We start from the raw sequence: 22,912 nt of genomic DNA on the forward strand, positions 1-22,912 counted from the left end.
ATTATAATTTCCAATGATAAAGGCCCATTGAGTCCTTTTAAAATATGAGAAGTTATTTAGCATAGACCTATTCTAAAACTCTTAAAGCACTTTATTCATAACACGAAAACTACTAAGCATCTTAGAAATCGCTCCATTTACAAGCATATTTATAACTTAACCAAAATAAATAATTCATACCTCACCAAGTGAGTAATAACGTCTTGGGATCTGGGAGTCCGGATAGATATTTTCAAGGTACCAAGAAAAGGGCTTACACTTCAGATTTTCTCTTAGTGTTTTTCTGACTGACACATCGCCATAATCCACCTTGACAACACCTGGAATATTTCACAGAAACATGTAAATTAGTCTGTGCTATTTTCATTTTAGCACTGTCATCCTGTTTACTATCAGGTTTGTTTCCCCTCTATAATTATCATGCCAGCTGCTACTACCTGGTTTTCATGCTATCATTCAATTAGTAACTTGAAAAGAAAACGAAATACACTCTCTTCTCTTGTTATGACTTATCAAAAGCAAATATTTATCACCAAGTATTTGTACTTCTTTGGCTGAACAATGAATCAATTACTGGTAAGTAAAATATTGATATCAATTTAGCATCTTACAATCAAATTTTAAGATCTGTTCTGTTTCTCCTTAAGAAAATGTCAATGGCTCCAACATTTTTTGAAAATGTTCATATTATCCTTATAGTTTAATTTATTCACCAATGATAGAATTTAAATAAATATGACCCTCATAATGAAGTATACATAAATGTTGTCATTCCCCTCTTTCAAACTTTTAGACTATCTGAGTTTACTGTAGACTTGACTGTTTCTTCATTGATTGTGTTGTTATTGTTTATGACTTACTGTAAATCACTTCGAGTCCTTAGAAAAAGTAAGTTAGTAGTAAATAAGTATAAATCAACTAACATATAAACAAACTGACAGGAATATATCCATGTGTATATTAAGATTTCTTATATGTAGTTCATATAATATGAACTAAATGAAATACATATGAAATATATGAAATAAAAATTAACATTTTTATTTTTATCATAACAGAGCACTTTGTAGTTTGGAAATAGAAACAATAATACCACTAATATTTCTATAAACACACAGAGCAACTTATAAATTGCTCATTGTTATTTACTAACAGTGACATTTGTCTGAAATGAAGAAATAATTGTTACACATTTTCAGTTATTCTCTAGGATAGTTTGAGAGGTTTAACTTGTATCTTTAAGGTCAGTACATAACCAGGCTTGGCATAGGCAAAAAGAAAACAAACCAAAAAAAGCTTCATATTTAGGACTTTCTATGCCAAACAAATAACAAAGAGGATTGATCATTCTGTAAAGTAAGGAGGAATTGTTTAAAGACCTTTCATATCAGGATCTGTTGCCCTCAAAAGTGCCAGTGTGTTTGAAGCTCATCATGTATTAGGCCTCATTCTCTGGTGCGACCCTCTCCTCTGCCGAACAGACTCTCTATTTTTGGTTAGAAAGCATTCAATTGATGTTCAAACAGCCCACCCATTTCCTTCCTAAAGAAAATATTGATTTTTCTAGTTGGGCCTTGAACAGAAAACAACTAGATTTTGGGGCTTTTTAAACAATTATTTGCTTTCAAAATAATTCTCTCTAGAACTTCCAATCTGGAGTATAACTTTCAAAGACACTCAAAGCATTTATCAAAACAAACCACTAAAAGTTTTATTATGTTAAATGTTCTAGCAATTGAAACTATCTAATCCCAGTGCTTAGTCCTCAAAATCATGTAAAGAGATGCCATTGGGTCCAGGGAACAGGGATGCACTGTGCCTTAACCAGACTGTTTACAATAGTCAGTCTTACTGTGCTGGTTTCATTTTTGAGGTAACTTTAATTGAGGTGAGCTAGTTCATCACAGCAACTCCCTCTTTCATCATGCAGATATGCAATACTCATGGCTATAGCACATTTCCCTAGGAGGCGTTTATGAGTAGTTTTCTGAGCTGAAGGATTGCTTGGAGATTTATTTGCATATCACTTTACATTAGATCAGAAAAAACGTCCATTGCCCATATCATATTTGGCAAAGAGTAGTAAGTGACACCTTTTCACCTGCCACCTCTAAACCATCCTTTGTCACTGTCACTGGGGCCTGCATTTTATTGTAATCTAGGAGAATTATTTTAAATAATATTTCCCCAAACCAAACTCAGTTATTCACTCTATAGCAAGTCATTTAGACCCTATGGAACAGGGTAGAATTTCTCCTATGAGTTTCTGAAATTCTGACCCTTTTATGAGAATTGAAAGCCTCTCCTTTCTCCAACAAATTATTTAGGAATATGCAAATATATATCTTAATATTTGGGTGAGGAGATATATATTTTTTTCATAAGTGAGAGATTATGTAAGAGACAGCAGAGTTCACCAAACATTCCATGTACTCCTCCACATTTCCCATACTCCTGCAGTTAAGCAGGGAGAGACAATTGGTCTTGACCAGTGGACTCTGTCACTTCAAGTCTAAATCCTAGAAGAACAGGTAGGAAAATGTCCAACCCTCTCTTCTTGAGTCCAGATGGTGCATTTATACGCTAACAGGGCTGGTCACTGAGTGCTGGAGTAGAGCCCCGTCCATTCCCCTTGCCCTCACCTTCACATTCACCTCATCATTTAAGTGGAACATGTATAAATATATTTTTTCTTAAACATATGAGCTCTTACAATTTTTTGTTAACTTAGCCTACATTCACCAATTCACCTTTTTTCCCCCCCTCTCACCCTTCACTGAGGATTGTGGAGAGAACATAAGAACGAATGTGTCTGCTCCTGATTTGTGGTCATCAGTCTTGATTATTTCCTTTTGTACTGGAGTGCAATTGTATCACACGTTCTCTTCGTCACACCATTTACTCCCATGTTGACTCAGTTGCACTTTCTTTTCATGCCTCAAATTTCCAGTACTTGTTGTCACTCACATCCAATAACAGTGAAGAGTGTTGCACAAGAAAATCAAAATACTCAGAATAGAGACCTGACCCACATGTCAATATGGATTTCTGTTTCTGCCTGATCCCCTGTTAAGCAGAGCGACACTCTTTCAAACTCTTTGAAGTTAATGATTCTACTAACACTTAGGATTCTATTGTTTCCTGCTACTTGAAAGAGTTATTAAAATAAGTTGTTAAAAAAATAAGTTATTCTCCATGAAATATCATTTTCCCTATACTTTGGATCATTCCTGACAAGAATGAAAAATGGCTATTATCTGGTTTGTTTTTATGCCATATAAAAACCAACAACCCCCTCCCCCCCAAAAAGAAATCCCAACAACCATATAAAAAAGTAAAAAAATCACCTTCAGAGATTCTATGTCTCCCTACTGTTTTTCTGTTGCACCCTGATCGACCTGCTAATTCTATTACCTTAGCGCTCGCATACTCTTCTGAACAAGTCTTCACCCTCCCCTAGTGTTCAATTCTCAACCTTTGTTTATTCTGCCATAAAGGAACATTTCTGTGTAACTGACCACTCCCTTCTTGGCACCTTTCTACCAAGAAGGTCTCCTGGTTTCCAGGAGGCCAAACTCTCCATGGGACCCCCTATTCTCTGATGCCTCTTTCTCTGGGGCATTTGTTGAGTCCTAATTGGGTCCACAAAGTATCCCAGGAGTTTAAATGAGATTACTCAGATCCATGACTTCCAATACTATCTCACTTGTCTCTAAATTCTAAATGACAACACACACCCCTCCAACTTCTTGCCTAGTATATTTATTTCAACGCCTAATTAAAAAAGCAAAAATGTGTGCCAGGTAGCTAATTGTGATCCATAGCAACCCTGGGTGACAGAGAAGAACTGCCAGACAGGGTTTCCAAAGAAGCCGACAGTGTACAGACACAGCCGACGACATCTTTGTCCCGACAGAGTGAATGGTGAGTACAAACCACCACATTTCCTGGTTAACAATGGCCTGATTTCCTCACTGTGCCATAGGGCTCCTGGGATATGTAGTACAAAAATTCAAAGCTGATATACAAAATAGTTATTTTAATTCTCCAACTTGTTCTATTTCTGAGGTTGTCTACAGCAGTAACTAGCACACATGCGCACTCATTTTGCCTGCATAAAAACATGGCTAAGTCTCTTTAGCTCTCATACATATTCACTGTATCAGCAATTACTGCTGACTCTGTGTTTCCACTATATCGTTGGCCTATTTATACCATCTTGCTCTCAGTTATTTTAAAATCATTCCTAGACTAGTAGACTTTTATATCATTCAATAGTCTCCTACCTGGTCTCCCTGATATTTTGCATTCTCCCATCTATTGTTTATTTGACATTGTCTACAGACAATGTCTATAAGAATATAAATCAAATCATGTAACTCTCCTGCTCAAAAAATTCTTATGCTTTTCCATTGTATTAAGAATAATGGACCATCTCAATGCCCAGAGATCTGTTATGAGTTGGCTCCGGTCCATCTCAGAGCTCAACACCTATGCTCACTTCTTGTTAGTCACCATGGCTCTTTCTCCTGCTTTTCTTTTCTTCACAAGTGCTAAGAATGTTCCTAATTCAAAACTTGATACTCTTCCTGTGTATGTTTGAAATGTGAATACCCTGGTGCTTTGTCTCTATTTCTGCTTAAATTTCAATTCCTCCGAACCTCAAAGGAATTCCTTCTTCATATTGTCCTCTGATAGGCTGTATGCTTCTACACTCCATACTTGCCCCCATAACAGGTATTGATATTGCACGGTAGATTAAGAATGCTATTAAATTACAGAGCAATTTATTCATTGTCTCTCAATAACAACTTTAGACAAAATCAATGAATTCCTTGAAGCCTGACTTTTCAAATAATGTCTTATAAAATGTCATGCAAATTAAATTAAATAATGCCAGAAAATGTTAGAACAACATTGCTATTATTTATTACTGATTATAAAACACTGTCTGTATAGCAGATTTTGAGTGCTGGTGGTGTAGAGGTTATGCATCAGACTGCAATCTGCATGGTTAGCAGTTCAAAACCACTAGCATCTCCATAGGAGAAAGACTGGGCTTTCTACTCCTGTAAGTAGTGAGAGTCTCGGAAACGCACAGAGGGTCACTGTGAATCTGCTTAGACACGATGAACATGCGAGATAGCATATTCTCATGGATATCATTATGTTGCATGTTCAGCAACCATCTAGAGTCTGGTTAATAGCACTCAAATCACCTTTGGGCAACCAACCATCCTATTCTCCTCTTGATATCAGTTTGGGTAGGTTGTGTTGGGCTGATCTCCTTCCCCTTCCTCAGTTGAGGAGCTCAGAGTAAATAAAGCCTTATCATAAGAGACTGGTTAAGAGGCGGATTCTGATTCAGTAGCTGTGGAGTAGGGCCTAGCCATTGTACTTCTCACAAGTTCCTAAGGGATGCAGCCTTTGCCTGTGCCAAATATCGAGTAACACTCATGTCAGTCACAGCATTGCATTTCTCAACCTTATACCCAACTCAGGCCACAATGACCAGTTTAAGGACAGGCATGTGAAAAACAATAATACAAGGACCTAACAGACATGCACTCTGAGAATTTTCTGGGACCATTAATAAGTTGATATTCTGTATCCTCTCCACCTGCTGACAGTAACAATGATTTAAGCCAGGAGCTTCTGGGGTTACCACAGGTAGTCTTCCTAAGACTAAGACTGTGTATCAATACAGATGTATTATGAGGATAGGTTAAAAAAAGTATTGTTATAAAATCATTGACTATTTAATCTCCAAAAATATCAAAATGTAAAGATGCTGTTTCCCAAAAACCCTACCTCTTTTCTGCAGCAATCCAATAATCACAGAGACATGTTAAACATGATTCCTTTGGGTAACTTGTGCATGTAAGAATTGGATAGCTAATAGCAATACTTGTTGACTAACCCTGGTGTAATCAATCAACAGAGAATAAGAAAAGAAGCCAGTGAAGGACAGTGAAGAGGAAGTCATCAGACAGTTATTATGTCCCAACTATCATGCAATCACTTGTTCTAGGGACTTCAGAGACATCAGCGAACAAAATGAAGTGTCTTCCCTCCTGAAACTTATGTTCTGGTAGAGAGAGTTATAAACGAACAGCAATACATTATAGGTGATGCAAGCTCTGAAAAAATAGAGTCAGATCAGGTGATTGCCTAAAGGGTTGGAGAAGAGACTTATAATAGAAATAATCTTAATACATTACTGTTACAAACGATCTTTATAAAAGTTGCAGTTTTAAGGCATGTTTTCCAAAACAACTAGCTACTTATCCAAGGGACTTGCAAAAACTCTGGAAAGGATTTGCGTATGAGAAAAAGATTCCTATTGCAACCAGGGTGGGCATGGGGTGGAGGATTTGGAAATGTGTGCATTAAGAAGTATATCTGGGTTGTACTGGGTCAACATGCTTATTCAATTGGTATACTAAAAAAAAAATCCAAGAAATTGAACTTTATCAGGATTTGAGTAAGGCTTACTTATTGTCACCTGCAATATTCAGATGACAGAACATGGCTTGCTGAAAGGGACTAGGAGTTGAAGTCCCACTGGATGAAGATCAAAGACAACCCTCCGGTATGGACCACACCTCAACTTAAAGAAAACAACAAGTCTCACGACTGGACCAAAAGGTAACATCATAAGAAACAGGGGGAAAAAAGGTGGACATTGTCAAGGATTTCATTTTAGGTGGATCTACAATCAATTCCCATGGAAGCAGCAGTCATGAATTCAAAGGACATATTTTATTGGGAAAATCTGCTGTGAGGCCTTGCAAGTATGCAAAAGCCAAGATGGCACTTGGAGAACGAAGGTGCACCTGACCCAAGCCACGAGACGCTCACCTGTCTCATATGCAGCGCCAAGCTAGCCAACGAGAAAGCAAACCCACAGAAGACTTGATGCATCTGGATCATATTGATAGCAAATAATATCGAACTTGGACTTCATGGACTTCTATGAAAAACGGACAAATTTGTCTTGACGAAGTATAGCCAGAATGTTCCTTACAAGTGAGAATGGTGGAAAGTGCCAGGGGCTTTGGAAATGCTATCAGGAGGGACCAGTCCCTGGAGAAGCCCACCATGCTTGGTAGAGTGGTGGGGCAGCGAAAAGAGCAAGATCCTCCACAAGGGCATCAAACAAAGCAACTCTGATGAAGACGAGGAAGCTCAATGAATGGCTCCTGCCTAGGGTCACAGTGAGAGGGAATCAAATTGGGGAGACCTAGCAACGTGAAAAGGCAAATAATACTTTCTAAAGCTATATTCTCATTACAACTAAATCAAATGAAATAAGAAATAAGACAGCAAAAAGCTGATAATTTTTCTACTCAAAAAATTAGAAAGAAAAAATACCTCTTTTCAAGAGTTTAAACTGAAAATAAATATCATGTTTTTTTTTAATCTAAGGAAGTTTTATGAACACATTTGCCAAGGATGAACACCAGTTTACATGCTCCAAAGTAAGTATTTATACATATATATTTTTTCAAAGTCCCACCGAAGTTAAACTAATTTTATTTTGTTAGTTATATAATTTGAATTAGTGTCCTCATTAACTTTATGAAGAAAGATCAGCTTTTTATTTTCTCTCTCCTGAGAAGCTGTATTTAAAATGAAATGCTAATTCATTTGAAAGACCCCTCGCACCTCCTTACTCACATACCCTCACAGCGAGGTCTGCAGTTACACTAGTTCGTGCTGTTTCTGAGTGTGTCAGAGAAGGGCTCTTCTCCTCAGGGTTATCAGAGGCTGATTCTTCCAGAGCGAACTGCTGGGCCTCTATCCATTGAGTCAGCAGCCAAATGTACTAGCCATTTGAATCACCTGAGGCCGGGTGGTAAAGTGAGTCACCTGTTGGGCTGCTAATTGTAAAGTCCACAGTTTGAATCCACCAGATGCGTCACAGGAGAAAGGTGAGCCTTTTTTGGTCTGATAAAGAATTACAGCCTTGGGAGGGAGGGACAAAAATGAGGAGCTGATACCAAGGGCTCAAGTAGAAAGAAAATGTTTTGAAAAAGATGATGACAACATATGTACAGATGTGTTTGACACAATAGATATATGTATGGATTGTGATAAGAGCTATAAGAGCCCCCAATTAAAAAAAAAAGTTACCCTAGGGGTAGCGCCAGTCTGCCCTATAAATAGTTATGACACAGAATCTGCCAATGGCAGTGAGTTCTGAGTTTGAGGTACTTCCTAGTAAAGATTATTAAAGACGATTATATTCCAGAATATCTAAATATGTTAATATGTCAGAGCCTCAGAGGATTGTTGGAACTCTTATTAGGTTTTTTAATTAAAACTACTACTTTGTTCATTTTTGATATGCACACAAATTGTTCAGGCTCATCACCTCTCATTAGGAAGTACTAGCCAGAACTACATTAACAGGATGATGACCCATGCCAGCTAATAACATTTAGTAGTTATCTGTTGAATTTATCATTTACTATTAGTGTTGTAATTTTATTTTAATGGAATAAAAATGAGATAATAAATTGTACAGGGAACAGAGCTTCCACCGAGAGCTAAGTTATGCAGAAGAACCAACCATCAGGCAACCTTTCAACTTAGTTAACTCTGTCTGATCCAAAAGAGGAGAGCAAGTCTAGGGATAAGTTTTCTAGGTAATTGCTTCAAACTTCAGTCCAACGTAACAATAAAGATTTCATATTCAAGCTCTTCATCCCAGATGAATAAAAACATGAGAAATAAGAAAAGTGCAACTTTACAATAACCTTTTAAATTAAAGGTCAATTAGATATCCATAGAGGCAAATGGACTATAAAATGTGCACTCCTTAGGAACTCTCCCCAAGCAAGGACTTTCCAGCCCGAGATTCCCATGCTTCAGAGACTACAGCAGTGGAAGTGGGTAGTCACCTTCCCCACAATTCGTAGTTTGTAGAAAATACACCTGTGTGCATGTTCTACACAGTTAGTAAAGATAGATTGGTGTGCAATAAATTATTTGAGAAATATGCATTCTAGTCACAATTCCAAAATACAGATAAACATGTCAAATAATCTAAAAACACCTGTAAATATCTATATTTATGACATGATAATTATTTTATGTATCCTTTATTTATGTATTAAAAAAGATTCATTTCCATTCAGTCAATGTATATTAAAATACACACAACCATTTTCTTTTTCTGAAGAAAATTCCTTATATTGTAATATGCATTTGCAACATGCCTCCCTCAACCCTTAAATACTTCTATTACTGTTTCTAACGTTTCTATGGAATTCAGTTTTTAAAATAGCTCACAATTTCGTTAATCGTTGGAGCTCTGGTAGCAAGTATGATATGTGTTGGGCTGCTAACCACAAAGTCAGCAGTTCAAATCCATCAGTTACTTGGAAGGGAAAGTGGAGATTTTCTGTGTTCAGAAAGATATAGAGCCTCAGAAACCCATGGGGACAATTCTACTTTGTCCTATCGGGTTGCTGTGAGTTGTATCAACTTTATGGCAGTGGATTTTATTTTTTGTTTTTAAACTTGTGGGATGGTGATTCTGTTCGGGAAGTACTGGGCTGCTGGCTGTAAGTTCAAACCCACCGGGTGTTCTGTAGGAGAAGGATGAGACTCTCTCTACCATAAAGATTTCAAAACAACTCAAGTTCAATGTCATCTAGTAAATCCTGGCTCATAGCAGCCCAACAAGGCAGATTATTACTGCCCCTGTAGACTTATGAGACTGTAACTCTTTACGGGAGTAGAAAGCTTCATCTTTTCCAGCAGAAAGACCAGTGGTTTTTTAACTGTTGAGCCTGTGGTTAGCAGCCCAACTTGTAACTCGCTGTGGTGCCGGGGCTCCTACATGAATATTTACACATGCAAAAACCTATGGCTAGAGTAGATGCAAGAGAATTGTTGTCTGGCTGTTGCCTAAAATAATAAAAAAAAATAACCTTCCCTTGATACATTCAAGATTGCACTGGCATGGGCATTGACTGAAAGGCTGTAGGGACTTGGAAGAAACTCCCAGAGGTATTAATGAGTGTGTTAGTTCAGATAGACTAGAGAAACAAATTCATAAACATTCGTATGTGTATATGAAAGTGGTTTATCTACAAGAGCAATTGAATATTGAGAAAACATCCCAGCTCGGTCCATATCAAGTCCATAAATCTGATATTAGCCCATATGTGTGATACCAATCTATAAAGTCCTCTTCAGACTCATGAAACACATGCAATGATGCCAAAAGCAGAAAGATCACAGGCCAGTGGGTGGAAACCCTTGTGGATCCAGTGTCATTAAGCATCTCAGCGCTGGCAGGGGTCTCCATATGGCTCCTCCAGCTACCAGGCCTCAGCTGCATCAGGGTAGATCCGGGCTCTAGCTCCATGCAACTTCTCAACGGAAATGTCTCATTGAGAGTGAGCATGTATCCTGCCTCCAGCAAGCTATTTATCTCCTTAGTGTCTCCAAATGAAGTCATCGTGCTGCACCCTGATTGCCAGGCTAAACTCCACCCCTTCACTCTTAATCCTCTCTAATTGACAGTAGATTATGTAACTACCAAAATGAGTGACCTTTTAAGAAAAAGGTGGTATTGGGGTTACTCATTGGGCTGTTATCTGCAGGGTCGGCAGTTTGAAAGCACCGCCACTCTGCGGAAGAAAGGGGGGCTGTGTTAGTCTGGGTACTTTAGAGAAACAAATCCACAGAAACTCATGTATAAGAGAGAGTTTTATATAAAGGTGAAGTGAGCATCAATAAAACATCCCAACCCAGTGCTGCCTGCCTAAGCCCACAAGTCCAACATACACGTTCCAACCCGTATGTCCAACACCAATCCACAAAATCCTCCTCCATCTCACAAAGCAGGCATAATGATGCCGACTGCAGGAGAAAAGCCCAGTCAGTGAGCGTGTAAGCATCTCAGCACTGGCAGGGGTCTCCACACAGGTGCTCCTGCACCCAGGGCTGCATCGTGGTAGTTCCATGTGGCTTCTCCTTGTGGCTGTCTTGCAGGAAGTGGGCCTTGCCAGCGGAAGCTAGGAACTGCAAAGGCAGCTGCACCGTGGTCTGACCATCATAAAGCAAGAGATCCAAGAACTATAAAGGCGAGGCTCATCGAGCCATTTATCCCTCCACCCTTCAATTAACTGCACTTGTGTTTATTGGCCAGGTTGGCACAATAAACTAACTCAGGGGCTTTCACCTCTAGGGTAGACTTACATTTTCAGAAACTCACAAGGCAGTTCTACCCTGTCCTATGAAGTCACTGTGAGCTAGAATTGACCCAATGGCAGTGAGTTTTGTTTTGTTTTGTTTTAAGAAAGGAAACGCTCCACATCTGAAGTTAAAGTTACCTATTGTTTTTGTAATTTATCATCGCCTATAACTTCCCCTTCTCTCAGAAACCAGCGGTAGCACTCAGAAGCTAACTATTCCCAAACAGACTCACCTCCTTCAGGCATCCACATGTCCGCTGAAACTTTCAGCCAATTGTACCAATTTATCAAACCTCCTAGAACAACATTCTGAGAGCACAAAATCCCAAACACTTCCTGTATGCCTCCATACCCAAACCCAAACCCAACCCACTGCCATCAACCTGGTGCCACTTCACTGTGACCCTAAAGGATAGAGCCAGACTGCCTGTGGATTTCCGAGTCTGTTTATGGGAGTAGAAAGTCCCAGCTTTCTCCTACATCGTGCATGAAATATTGCACAGTCCTTTCAACTGAGGTGTTCTGAAGTCAATCAATCCTGTCTTGGCCCATCCCATTTCACAGTTATGTGTAATTCCTTGTCCACTGCCCCACACATTTGAATATTCCAGCCTTTCACAGAGTCCCGTCTGGAAACCAGCCTCGGAAGTGAGTAGGAATCGACTCGACTGCAGGGAGTTTGGAGTTTGGAGGAGTTCCTTGATCTGCACTTTGCAATCGAAGCTACTTTCTCTTCCACAAAGATTAATGACTGTGTACTTCAGGGAGGGAACCCCTTTGATACAGGTAAAAAATTGTGGCAGTCTATTTGGGACACCGAAAGCGGAGAACGACTGGAATTCCCATTCTTTACAGTTACAGTGTCAGAAACTCACAGGGGAAGTTCCATGCTGTCCTATAGAGTCAATGACAGTGATATTGCTTTGTTTGTTTGTTTTGGGGGGTAGGGAACATTAGGTCCCTTGGTTAAGCCTGCCTGAATCAAGCCCACATGAAGATTCAGGGCCCTGCTGAGTTCCTTCCACCCTCTCCAGCAAACCTCAACGTACCCCAAAACTGAGCTTTTGTTTTGAAAGGAATGGGTGCAACTGGGGCAAAGGAGATCTCTGGCTAGAGACCTCAGGGTTTTTGAGAATCAGAAATTTGCCTCGTCCAAAATGTCTGTTGGGTGGATCACCCTGTCTTAGACAGGCCAAAACAGCCCCCTGCTGCCTTATAGTCTATTGCAACTCATACGATCCCATATCCGGTTTCTAAGGCCATAAATCTTTGTGGAGCAGATACTCTCATCGAGCTCCTCTCTGTTTTAGCGAATGGGTTTGAACGGCCAAACTTGTGGTTAATAACCCAATGCATACCTGAAGGTAGCACCAGGTTTAAGAAACTTAATTGGAATTGCCATGTGAGTTGGACAAACTGTGAGTCGCCTTTGGAAGCTTAATGTAAACATTGATTAGATATCTCTGTGAATGCATTTATGAGTTGTGGAAGTCCAGGAATGAGCTCCATTATTTCTTTGTAGCATAGACAGCTGTGACTTAAGGCCTGTTCAGATGCGGATTTTGAAAATAGTTCTAGGTTTAACCTAGGTTTGGTCGTGTGTGAGTCTGTGAGTGCTGGCTAAAGAATGAACAATCAGACAAGTACCCAAGAACATCATCACAAAGGAGGCATGCTATATAGTTGGTCCATGAAGAGAAACGCTTGTCTTCTGTCATATTGGGTGACGACAACACTAGCCGGTTGTCATGGGCTGTAACACAACGGCAGTGTTTCTGTTGTGCACAGTGTGACGATGCACTTCAACTGACTGGAGGACACCTACCAACAGTGCCAGCTTGGGGTGAGTGAAAGTGGACCCAGAGTTATTCAGCTCAACTAGATTTACTTTGTCAAAAGGAAGAGAGTGGAACAAGAACCCATGCTTTCAAACTTCCATTGCTTTGTAGCAGAAAAAGAATCCTCAGAAAGAGCGTAAGCCAATGGTTCAGTCCGTTTAATAACAAAGAAAAAAATATAAGGCACCTCTGGTCCACTACCCTTCACCATATCTACCTGAGCCAACTGGGGCCCAGTGGGCCCACGTTTGAATGCCCTTCCAGCACCCCTATGGTCTTTTACCCACCCTTCTCAAAATTTTAGAAAATTTGAAAGCCTTACACTTAGTTTCAGGAACAGTCTCCCCAGGGTACACCAGAAGTGGTGTATTTAGGTCATTCGTTTGAGCTGACCTCTTGGTGGCTAAATGCGCCAAGTAGTTACCAGAGCAGCCAGTTTTTAGATAATACCTTTTAAACAAATATCATTTAGAATTGATCAGTACATGTATAAGCGGAACCCCTGTGGCAATACTTTTTACTTACCCTTGTATGTTAAATTATGACCCCAAATTTGTTACTTCATCTTATTACCAAATAACACTGTACACTAATTTGAATTATTTAGGAAAATGACCAGCCAAGTTTTATGTAGTCAGTATTATTTTCTGCAAAGTCAATAAGGAAATCTAATTATGTTTTTAAATTATGAGTTATTGGGAGAAAAAACAAAAGAACAACTTACATAGCCCAGGGACATTATTGTGGATTGAATGTCACATCTTATTAACTCAAGTAATATCTGAGATTATATTATAAAACACATTAACTCCAAACTGAATATACAGTCAATTCTTGATTATCTAGGTCAACAGAATGCAAAGCTAGAGTGCATAATTTCTTAAACTGGAATTACCTTTCTGTCATTTAATGAGTGCAGGCTTACTCTCTACAGTCAAGGGAAAGGCCTTAGCCTGCACGGGGCTGCCGTTAAAGGTGATTAAGAAGCCAGCAGATCAGTTAGTCTAGAGCAGACTTCTTGGATTCGAACCCACCTCGGCTACGTCCTGGATTTGTGACACGGGGCACATGTTTTAAGAATTTCATCAGGCCTTAGTTTCTTCATTTATTACATGGAGACCACACTAACACGTTCCTCCGAGTGTCATTGTAACGATAAATACTTTAGCATGTCAAGCATTCATAAAGTGCAGGATACACAGTACATGCTTACTAAACTAACAACCAAACTCACTGCCATAGAGTTGATGCCAACTTGCAGGGGCACTATAGCACAAGGTAGACTAGCCCCCGTGAGTGTTCGAAGCCGTAACTCTACTGACCTCACAGCTCATAGCCCAACATGTAGCCCCGACAGCAGGGCTCCGTGAATGCTTACTAAATGTTACTTCTTATCTTGGTGGTTTGAATGTGGATAGAGGTCTAAGAAGGCACACCATCTCCGAATAGAGGGGTAGGCTGGTTAGTTACTGAGCCTGAGCACTTCCTCTGTGTGTTTGATGAAGGAAGTGTGAAATCAGCTACTTATTGGCACAGCTACCCTTTCAAAGAGAAGCGTGTCTACGCACCACTGTCAAGGCTTCTCACAATTATAGCCCGACAGGTGTCATATAAGGTCTCAGCCCAACTATTTTTCTGAACCCAAAGTGCTAATAAAATGGAACTGAAACTCAACACACCCCTGCACTCGCCACTTCCCCTGCCTGTAATTGTGCTTTGGAGTGACTGGGACACAGATGCCACAAATTAAACTAAAAGGAAAAAACAGACAAACAAAGCCACCAATTACATAATCAGCCTGGCTTCTCAATTAAGAAGACTCATTAAAAACAGTAGAAAATGAGATGCTAAAAAAGTGTTCAAAGCGAACATACTAATTTCTAGTTTCAAAAACAATTGCATCAAATATTCTCCAATTCTGTGTTCAATCCATTGTCCCATGCTGTACAGACGACTAGAAATGGGTGAATTGGAAAGGGTAATAGAAGTGTCATTAGTGAACTCCAGTATAATATGTACTGTTACTCTAGAACCAACAAAAAAGTTCAATAAGCATGCATTTAACTGATGATTTGGGAATGGAAGAGAAATATCGCTCCTGGGGTCTCTGTGTAGGGTTTATCTCCTTCTGTAATCAGACCATACTTGATAATGAAAATAAAGCAATGTGTATTTATTGCATGCATAAGACACAGTTCACAAAACAGACCTAATCTGATTCATACGAGACCTTCTCAGCTGTTATTCAGTCAGGATGAAAACAGCCCAGATGTGTCAGCTGTATTATGCACAATACAGTCAGGCAGTCTACCGTTCTAGCACTTTACTTTTTTGTTCCGTTGTGCATCGGGACGCTCTGGGCCAGAGCTGCCCGGACAGCACCCTACAGCAGTACTCCACTGTAGCCTGCAAGGGCTCTCTTCTCGTCCAGATCTTCGCATTTGTCCTCCAGCTTCTATTTATCTAAGACTATTTAACAAGCCGAGTGTCTGGAGGGAATTGTGGAGCTGCTGGGAAGGGGATGACATTGTAAAAAGAAAGAGTATGTGCAGTGATTTGGGTATTGTTCTTGTCTTATATGGTGAGGGTTTGATTTGTTGAGAGGAAAGGGAAATAGTGTGAATTATACCATAGCTGTAATACTCAAGAATTCAATATTCAAATTCTAAAGAACATCGATGCCTTTTTAAATCTGTTTCTAAATATTTAAGTTTATCCTATTGTTTTACCTCTCCTATGTCTCTGTCTGTATCTATATCTGTATCTATATCTATATCTCCTATGTCTCTGTCCGTTGTGAGTTAGTTGGCTACCTCAGATTCATTGATGAGAAGATGACAGAGGCAATTGCTGAAATATTCTGGGGAAAATTCAACATAGTAAAAAAATGTTCATTATCAACATATGGCATCACAAACTTGCACCATAAATTTAATTATTTAGGTTAGAAATGATGTTACAGATTTTCCTTTTTTTAATCTGAGGATCAAAAAAGGTGATTAGACTTGTATGAAGTGGCATGAGTGATAAACTAAAAGGCTTACATTGGAATCTAGGCTTCTTGACTATACTGACTGCCTTTAATTCAACATCTTTTACCTTAGTCACCAACTAGAGTGACTACTTCAAGAGACTAATAAGTAAAGTGTGTTGAAGTAAAGAACAAGCATTAGAGACACCAAATTGGGGATAATTTACTCGGGGTGCTGCCTCGATGCAAATGAAATGAATTTTCCTTGAGGGTGTGGTCTAATTTCTATGTAAGTGGACACTGTGGGAAAGTTTATTGGCTTTGCTTTTTGCTGAATCCAGTATTTGGCATCTTGATCTCTTTCTCTCTCTTTTTTAAAACAGGAGTTAATGGTCTTCAGGTTTGCCTGCTAGCTCCAGGCGCCTTCAATACCTGCCATCTGACCTGCCAACCGTAGATTCAATCACCGCCGCAGTCTGTGGTGTCCCTGCCAATCCCAGGTTCATCAGTCCCCAAAGCTACACCAGCCAGAAGCCTCCAGCTTAACAGCCGATCTTGCAATCAGACTTGGCACCTATCGCTACAATGTGTGAGCCATTTGCTCAATATAAGTTACTTTCCAAATGTCATTGGTCTTGCTTCTCTAAAGAATCCAGCTTAATACAAGCTTAATCCCTATTTATTGCAATTTTATAATTGTAAGATTGCAGATATATTTGCAAGGTGTACAGAGAATACATGCACAGCATAGGCAATCAATTCACTAATAATTAGGGAGATAGAAGTCAAGGATTATTTCTCTGAGGAGGTAAGCTTTGAATCATGTTGAGTGTATATAGCAACCAAACAGACATTACAAGAGAACCATCCAGATGTCTTATTTTCCTTTATAACCAGAGATTATTTTTAGATATAATCCCTTTTTTTCATATTTTGTCTTTGGTGAACACACTGTAAGACAATTATCCTCACTTCCTGATATTTACAACTTTGTGGACTTCTTTTCCCTGGTGTGTGAGCAGAACCTGTGAATTGAATTGCTTCCAACAAATAAAATATAACCAGGTATTGGGATGTCATTTCTGTGCTAATGTTACATAAGGCTGTAACATATCATGCTCACAGATTGTCTCTTGACTCTCTCTTACTGGCTTTGATGACATAACCAAGCATGTTGTGGATGGCCCCCAGGAGACAGATACAGGAAAAGAAACTGAAAATGCCTTACAAGCAATAGCCAATGAGGCACTGAAGCCTTTAGTCGAACCATGTACAAGGAACCGAATTTTGCCAATGCCTACGTGAACCTGCAAGCAGAGCTTTCTCTAGTTCAGCCCAGGAGGCTACTGCGGCTCCTTGGGTCACCTTGATTGAAGCCATGGGAGAGATTCTGACCTGGATCATCCATGCTGTGTCTAGACTCTGGCCCCAGCTATGAAATGATACATTCAGGTGGGTCAAGCCACTAACTGGGATCATGTGTTATACAGCAATGGGTAACTAAATGTACAATGTCCTCATCTCATTGTATCATCTCAAACGATGCAGTATGTTTTCTTTTTCGTCTGTGAAATAAATAGCAATGGCGCTGGACCTGTCTGACCTTCTCTGGTTTCCCTTTTGTCATGAGGCAGGAGTAGACAAGCCTGTGCGACCCATTCTTTACCTGTTCTGACACCAACCAATCCTCCCACATCTATGCGGGCTTTGATCATTCTTTGCAAGGACCACCCAGAACTTGCAGACAAGATTCCTACTGAGGGCATAATTAGGGAAGAGGTTCTGGTGACGTAGCAGTTACACGTTGGGCTGTGGCCCTCAAGGTCAGCAGTTGGAAACCACCAGCACTCTGGGCGGAGGAGATGGGGGTTTCCATTCCCGGAAGGTAAAGAGTTCCTGTCTCAGAAACTCACAGGGGCAATTCTTTTTGTTTGTTTGTTTGTTTATTTAAATCATTTTATTGGGGTCTCAAGCCCATTTGTACATTTGTTGTCATCATCATTCTCAAAACATTTACTTTCTACTTGAGACCTTGATATCAGCTCCTCATCTCCCCCCGCCCCCACTCCCAGCTTCTCCCTCCCTCATGAACCCTTGATAATTTATAAATTATTATTTTTGTCATGTCTTACACCATCCGACATCTCCCTTCACACACTTTTCTGTTGTCCATACCCCAGGGAGGAGGTTATATGTAGATCCCTGTAATTGGTTCCCCCTTTCTACCCCACCCTCCCTCCACCCTTCTGGTCCTGAAGGGATCATCTGTCCTGGATTCCCTGTTTTTCCACTACCTATCTATACCAGTGTACATCCTCTGGTCTAGCCGTATTTATAAGGTAGAATTGGGATCATGATAGGGGGGGGGGGGGGAGCATTCAAGAACTAGACGAAAATTGTATGTTTCATTGTTGCTACACTGAACCCTGATTGGCTCTTCTCCTCCCTGCAACCCTTCTGCAAGGGGATGTCCACTTGCCTACAGATGGGCTTTGGTGTTCACAGGGGCAATCCTATCCCGTCTATAAGGTCACTGGGAGTCAACCGTGACTCAGTGACAGTGATTTAGTGAAATATAAATTAAAATAATTATTTTAGATTAGAATAAAATGCAAGTACCCGTGACAGTGACCAAGGATGGCTTAGAGGTGGCAAGATAAAAAGGCATGACTCACTAACTATGATTAGTCAGCATGGACTTGGTGGCAGTGCGTTTTCTGTTCATCTGTTTTCAATGAGGAAGGTCGATCGGCGACCGCAAGTCAGGATCAGCAATCCTCAGCTAGCAGCCATGCTTCTCCCTGGTTCTCAGCCTCTCAGCTACGTGGTCTCCAAGTCTCTCTCCTGGACCTCAGTCTCTTAGCCACAAAGTCCCTCAGCCTTTGCCTCCATGGGCCAAGACGGCAACCTGCCTGTTGCTCTGTCCCCCAGTTCCATGGTCTCAGGTCAGATGAGAAGGGACCCCATCGTCTCAGCACTGTTCCTATGAGTCTCAATGCCACAGTCTGGGACATAGCTAGTCTCAGTGGCTTCTGCCACTTCAGACAGAGATCTTGAATGTCCTCTCCCAAGGTCCTCTGGGTCTTTCTCTTCTCTACGGATGTTTCAAAGAAGGCCCGTTCATAGTGTCAGGAGGATGGCAATGCCCTACTCCTAGTGGTACCTATGCCCTCATTCCATAGTCCCAGCCAACCATTTGGTGAGAATTATAGAGACTTGGGTAGAAGAGCAATATGAGGCATTATACCCCAACACAGTATGTATAGGATGATTGTCATCCTTTATAAATCTCCCAGAAAAACAAGAAAAATTTCTAGAGGGAATGTTACGAAACCATTAGTATTATCATTCACTCCTCAAAAGTTCCATTTCTGGATTCATAAACAAATATATCCTACCCCCATCTCCCAAGACATTATGCCAAGGTCTAAATTACATATGTTAGTAATCACCATAGAGAATAAAGGGAAAGACTGCAGTGTCAATGTGTGCATGATCCATGTCTGAAAATGACCCTTCTGTGCGTTTGCGTCCCAGATCCACCATTCACTAGCCAGGTGACCTTGAAGGGTACAAGAAATATAATGTTACCACTTCATAGAAAAACTGTGAGGGGATAAATTAGTGAATGCATAAAAAGGGTCTGGCACAGAGTGAAAGCTCAAAAAATATTAACTACTGTCATGTGAAAGAAAAAAATAAAATGTTCAATTACCAATTTACTTTTGTTGTATTTTAGATACAAATGCAAACAAAATTTTAAGCTTAATTTGCATGCCTTCTGCCAGAGTTGAGAAAATTCAGAAGCAATTTTCAGATATTTCAACCCTGGAGGAAGATATTTGCTACTTCAAATAACAGTCATTAAGCTAGGACTCTATTAATTTTTTCATAGGGATCAGTAATCTAAATCAGCGTAATCTGTTTCACGCAGCGATACAAAAGAGCAGCTTGTATTGCTTTCATCATACTCAATGGTCAGTGCTCACTGCTTGCAAGGCACCCTGCAAGGCACTGTTAGGACACTCTGTGCTACTTTACAAGAAGACTAAAATGTAAGGTTGCTATACAATATAATTATAGACTTCTGCTTGATCATAAGCCAGCATTAAATTTCAATATTTACAGAATATAGACACTGTGGGTCTCCACTTTTATTCAGCTATTATTAACACATGAGTATGCTTTTACATTTTAAATAGTTTCTAGATAATTAACTTTTAGATATTTATTTTGTATGCAAAACATGAGAACCAAGTAACTATCTGAGGAAACAACTATGTGGGTGTTGATTAGACAATGTTAATAGGCCCAAAATGAATGACTTTAAAATTATTTATGCTAAAGCCATATTTTAATATTTACTCATGGTCTCATAAGCAAGATCTCCATAATTAAACAGATGGGGTTTGGGTTAAGCTCTAGAGTGTTAGCTGAAAGGTTGCAGGTTTAAACACAAGCAGAAGCCTGGCCATTTAATTTTGAAACACCACGGCCTTTGAAGTCCTACAGAACTTTGCTCCTCTGTGTCCACGGGGATCGCCTGACTGAGGATCAACTGGAAGGCAACTAGTAACAACAGGATTTTTAAAATGTTAGGACAATTTCATCAGTTCTTATTATCAGCAATTTAATTTAAGGTATTTCTAAAAGAGGGAGAAAAAGAAGGATACGTGGCTTTTTTTTCCTTCCAAGTTTATTTTATGAGAGTATATATGTTATTTCTTAACCATCAAGACATATTTTATTACCATCAAACCACATTTTTAAAGTTATCTGACCAAGATAGAAAAAAATATTATATTTATGTGGTTTTCTTTTAAAAATTGTATCCTGCTAATTTCCCTATTAAAGCACACAAGTATGAGTAAGCTTCATGGGTTATGTGTAGTTATTGCAATGAGTTATCGAACCCAGTTGAGCAGTAGCAAGTGTTGTAGGAGAGAGCTGGTGTGTGAATTGGTATGACAGTTGGAGGGTGGATGGTTGACCATAGTCTCAAGAACTGACCATGAGCAGCTGATGCTGATTTGAGTCTAATGTCCCTCCATCTTTGTGAAGTCAGGGGTTCCATAATGTTCTAAGTATTTTTTCTGCCAGTCCAGCTTAGATCTGGATGCATTAGGACATATCTTAGCAGTACATGAATTGTTCCAAACAATTTGCCCTAGACATGGTTAATTTAAGCCACGGTTAATTTATGACATGGTTAATTAATAAAATGCAATCTGAGGTGCAAACTGTGTTTTATTAAGCACAGTCACCAGAGAGTTTGAATAGTCATTTGGGGTAAATTTTCTATACCTCAGGCTTCTCTTGCTAGCAGAAATTAAGGGAAGGAGTTGTTCTCTAAACCATATAGTATTATTTATATATTGTCTCATTGTCTCATGAGAAGAGGCATGAAGCGACACATTTCAGAGCATTCAAGATGAGTCAATCGAGGAAGTTAGTAACATTTGTGAAATATTATATATTGTTCATCTGCACTTTGAGCCAGTATAAGACAGGACAATCTTCCCCTCCCCCACCCTGAGGTCCTTGAACGGGGGTTGAATATAAGCATGGTATGCCACGTAGGTTCCTTTTACAGAGAACTGGTTATCCCTGCTCCAGTTTCTCAGACAATAAAATAGAGATGAGATGGTCAGTGGACCTTCAATTTGAGTAGTCTACTTGGACTTTCACCCTTCGGTATGGATTACATTTCAATATAAGAAGGCACAAATCCTCACAACTGGACCAATAGGTAACAGCAGGATGAATTCAGAAAGGATTGATGTCAAAGATTTCATCTTGCTTAGATCTATAATTAATGCTCATGGAAGCAGCAGTCAAGAGATCAAACAATCCACTGTATTGGATACATCACTGCATTTGGGTAGAACCACTTTAAAGTGTTGAGAATGAAGGAGCTTCCCGTGAGGGCTAAGGTGTGACTGGCTCAAGCCACAGCATTTTCAATTGCTTCAGATGCATTTGAAAGCAGGACATTAAATAAGAAAGATCAATGAAGAATCATTTAGTTTGAGTTATGGTGCTGGCGAAGAACATTAAAGTACCATGGGCAACCAAAACAATAAACAAATATATCTTGGAAGAAGTACAGCCGGAATGCTCCTTAGAAGCAAAGATGGCAGGATTTCATTTAACTTATTTTGGACATGTCAGGAGCGACCCCTCCCTGGAGAAGACATTGTGTCTGATAAAGTAGAGGGGCATTAAAGTAGAAGAAGGCCCTCAAGAAGACAGATCCGCACGGTGGCGGCATCATGAACAACTGGCATAAGACCAGGCAGCGTTTCTCTCTGTTGTTGCTCCGAGGAACAGAAAGTAGGCAACTTGAAGAATGCATGTCAGGGGGGTTGTATGTCCTCAGGGAACCTCGAGATTTGTTCCACAGCCAAGCATAGCATAACTATGGAAAAAATGAGAAGCTCTCTCAGAAGCAACAAAGCCCACATGGAAGAAGCACACCAACCTGTGCGATCACGAGGTGTCGAAGGTAGGAGGTATCAGGCATTATCAGAACAAAAAATCATATCATTGTGAATGAGGGGGAGTATGGATTGGGGACCCAAAGCCCATCTGTAGGCAACTGGACATCCCCTTACAGAAGGGTCGAGGGGAGGAGACGAGCCAGTTAGGGTGTAGTGTAGGAACAATGAAACATACAACTTTCCTCTAGTTCTTAAATGCTTCCTCCCCACCACTATCATGATCCCAATTCTACCTTACAAATCTGGCTAGACAAGAGAATGTAGACTGGTACAGATGGGAACTGGAAGCACAGGGAATCCAGGACAGATGATCCCTTCAGGACCAGTGGTGAGAGTGGCGATACTGGGGGGATGGAGAGAGGGTGGGTTGGAAAGGGGGAACCGATTACA

General features: G+C 40.0%; 1 protein-coding gene across 6 annotated transcripts in view; it reads right to left on the reverse strand.

The window, feature by feature from the left end:
• GALNT13 (polypeptide N-acetylgalactosaminyltransferase 13) overlaps positions 1 to 22,912 on the reverse strand; it is a 594,009-nt gene that overhangs the window by 69,577 nt on the left and 501,520 nt on the right. For all 6 annotated transcript variants that reach the window (XR_006680924.1, XM_004703815.2, XM_045299235.1 and 3 more), the window contains exon 9: positions 181 to 320. Coding sequence is in view for 5 of the 6 variants with exons in the window: in XM_004703815.2 (XP_004703872.1) it covers positions 181 to 320 (140 nt within the window). In the remaining variant the exon portion in view is untranslated. The remainder of the gene's footprint in view (positions 1 to 180; positions 321 to 22,912) is intronic.

This window comes from Echinops telfairi, unplaced genomic scaffold, assembly GCF_000313985.2.
Source record: "Echinops telfairi isolate 266 unplaced genomic scaffold, ASM31398v2 ScPeMD7_4;HRSCAF=17, whole genome shotgun sequence".
NCBI classification, from domain to species: domain Eukaryota; kingdom Metazoa; phylum Chordata; class Mammalia; order Afrosoricida; family Tenrecidae; genus Echinops; species Echinops telfairi.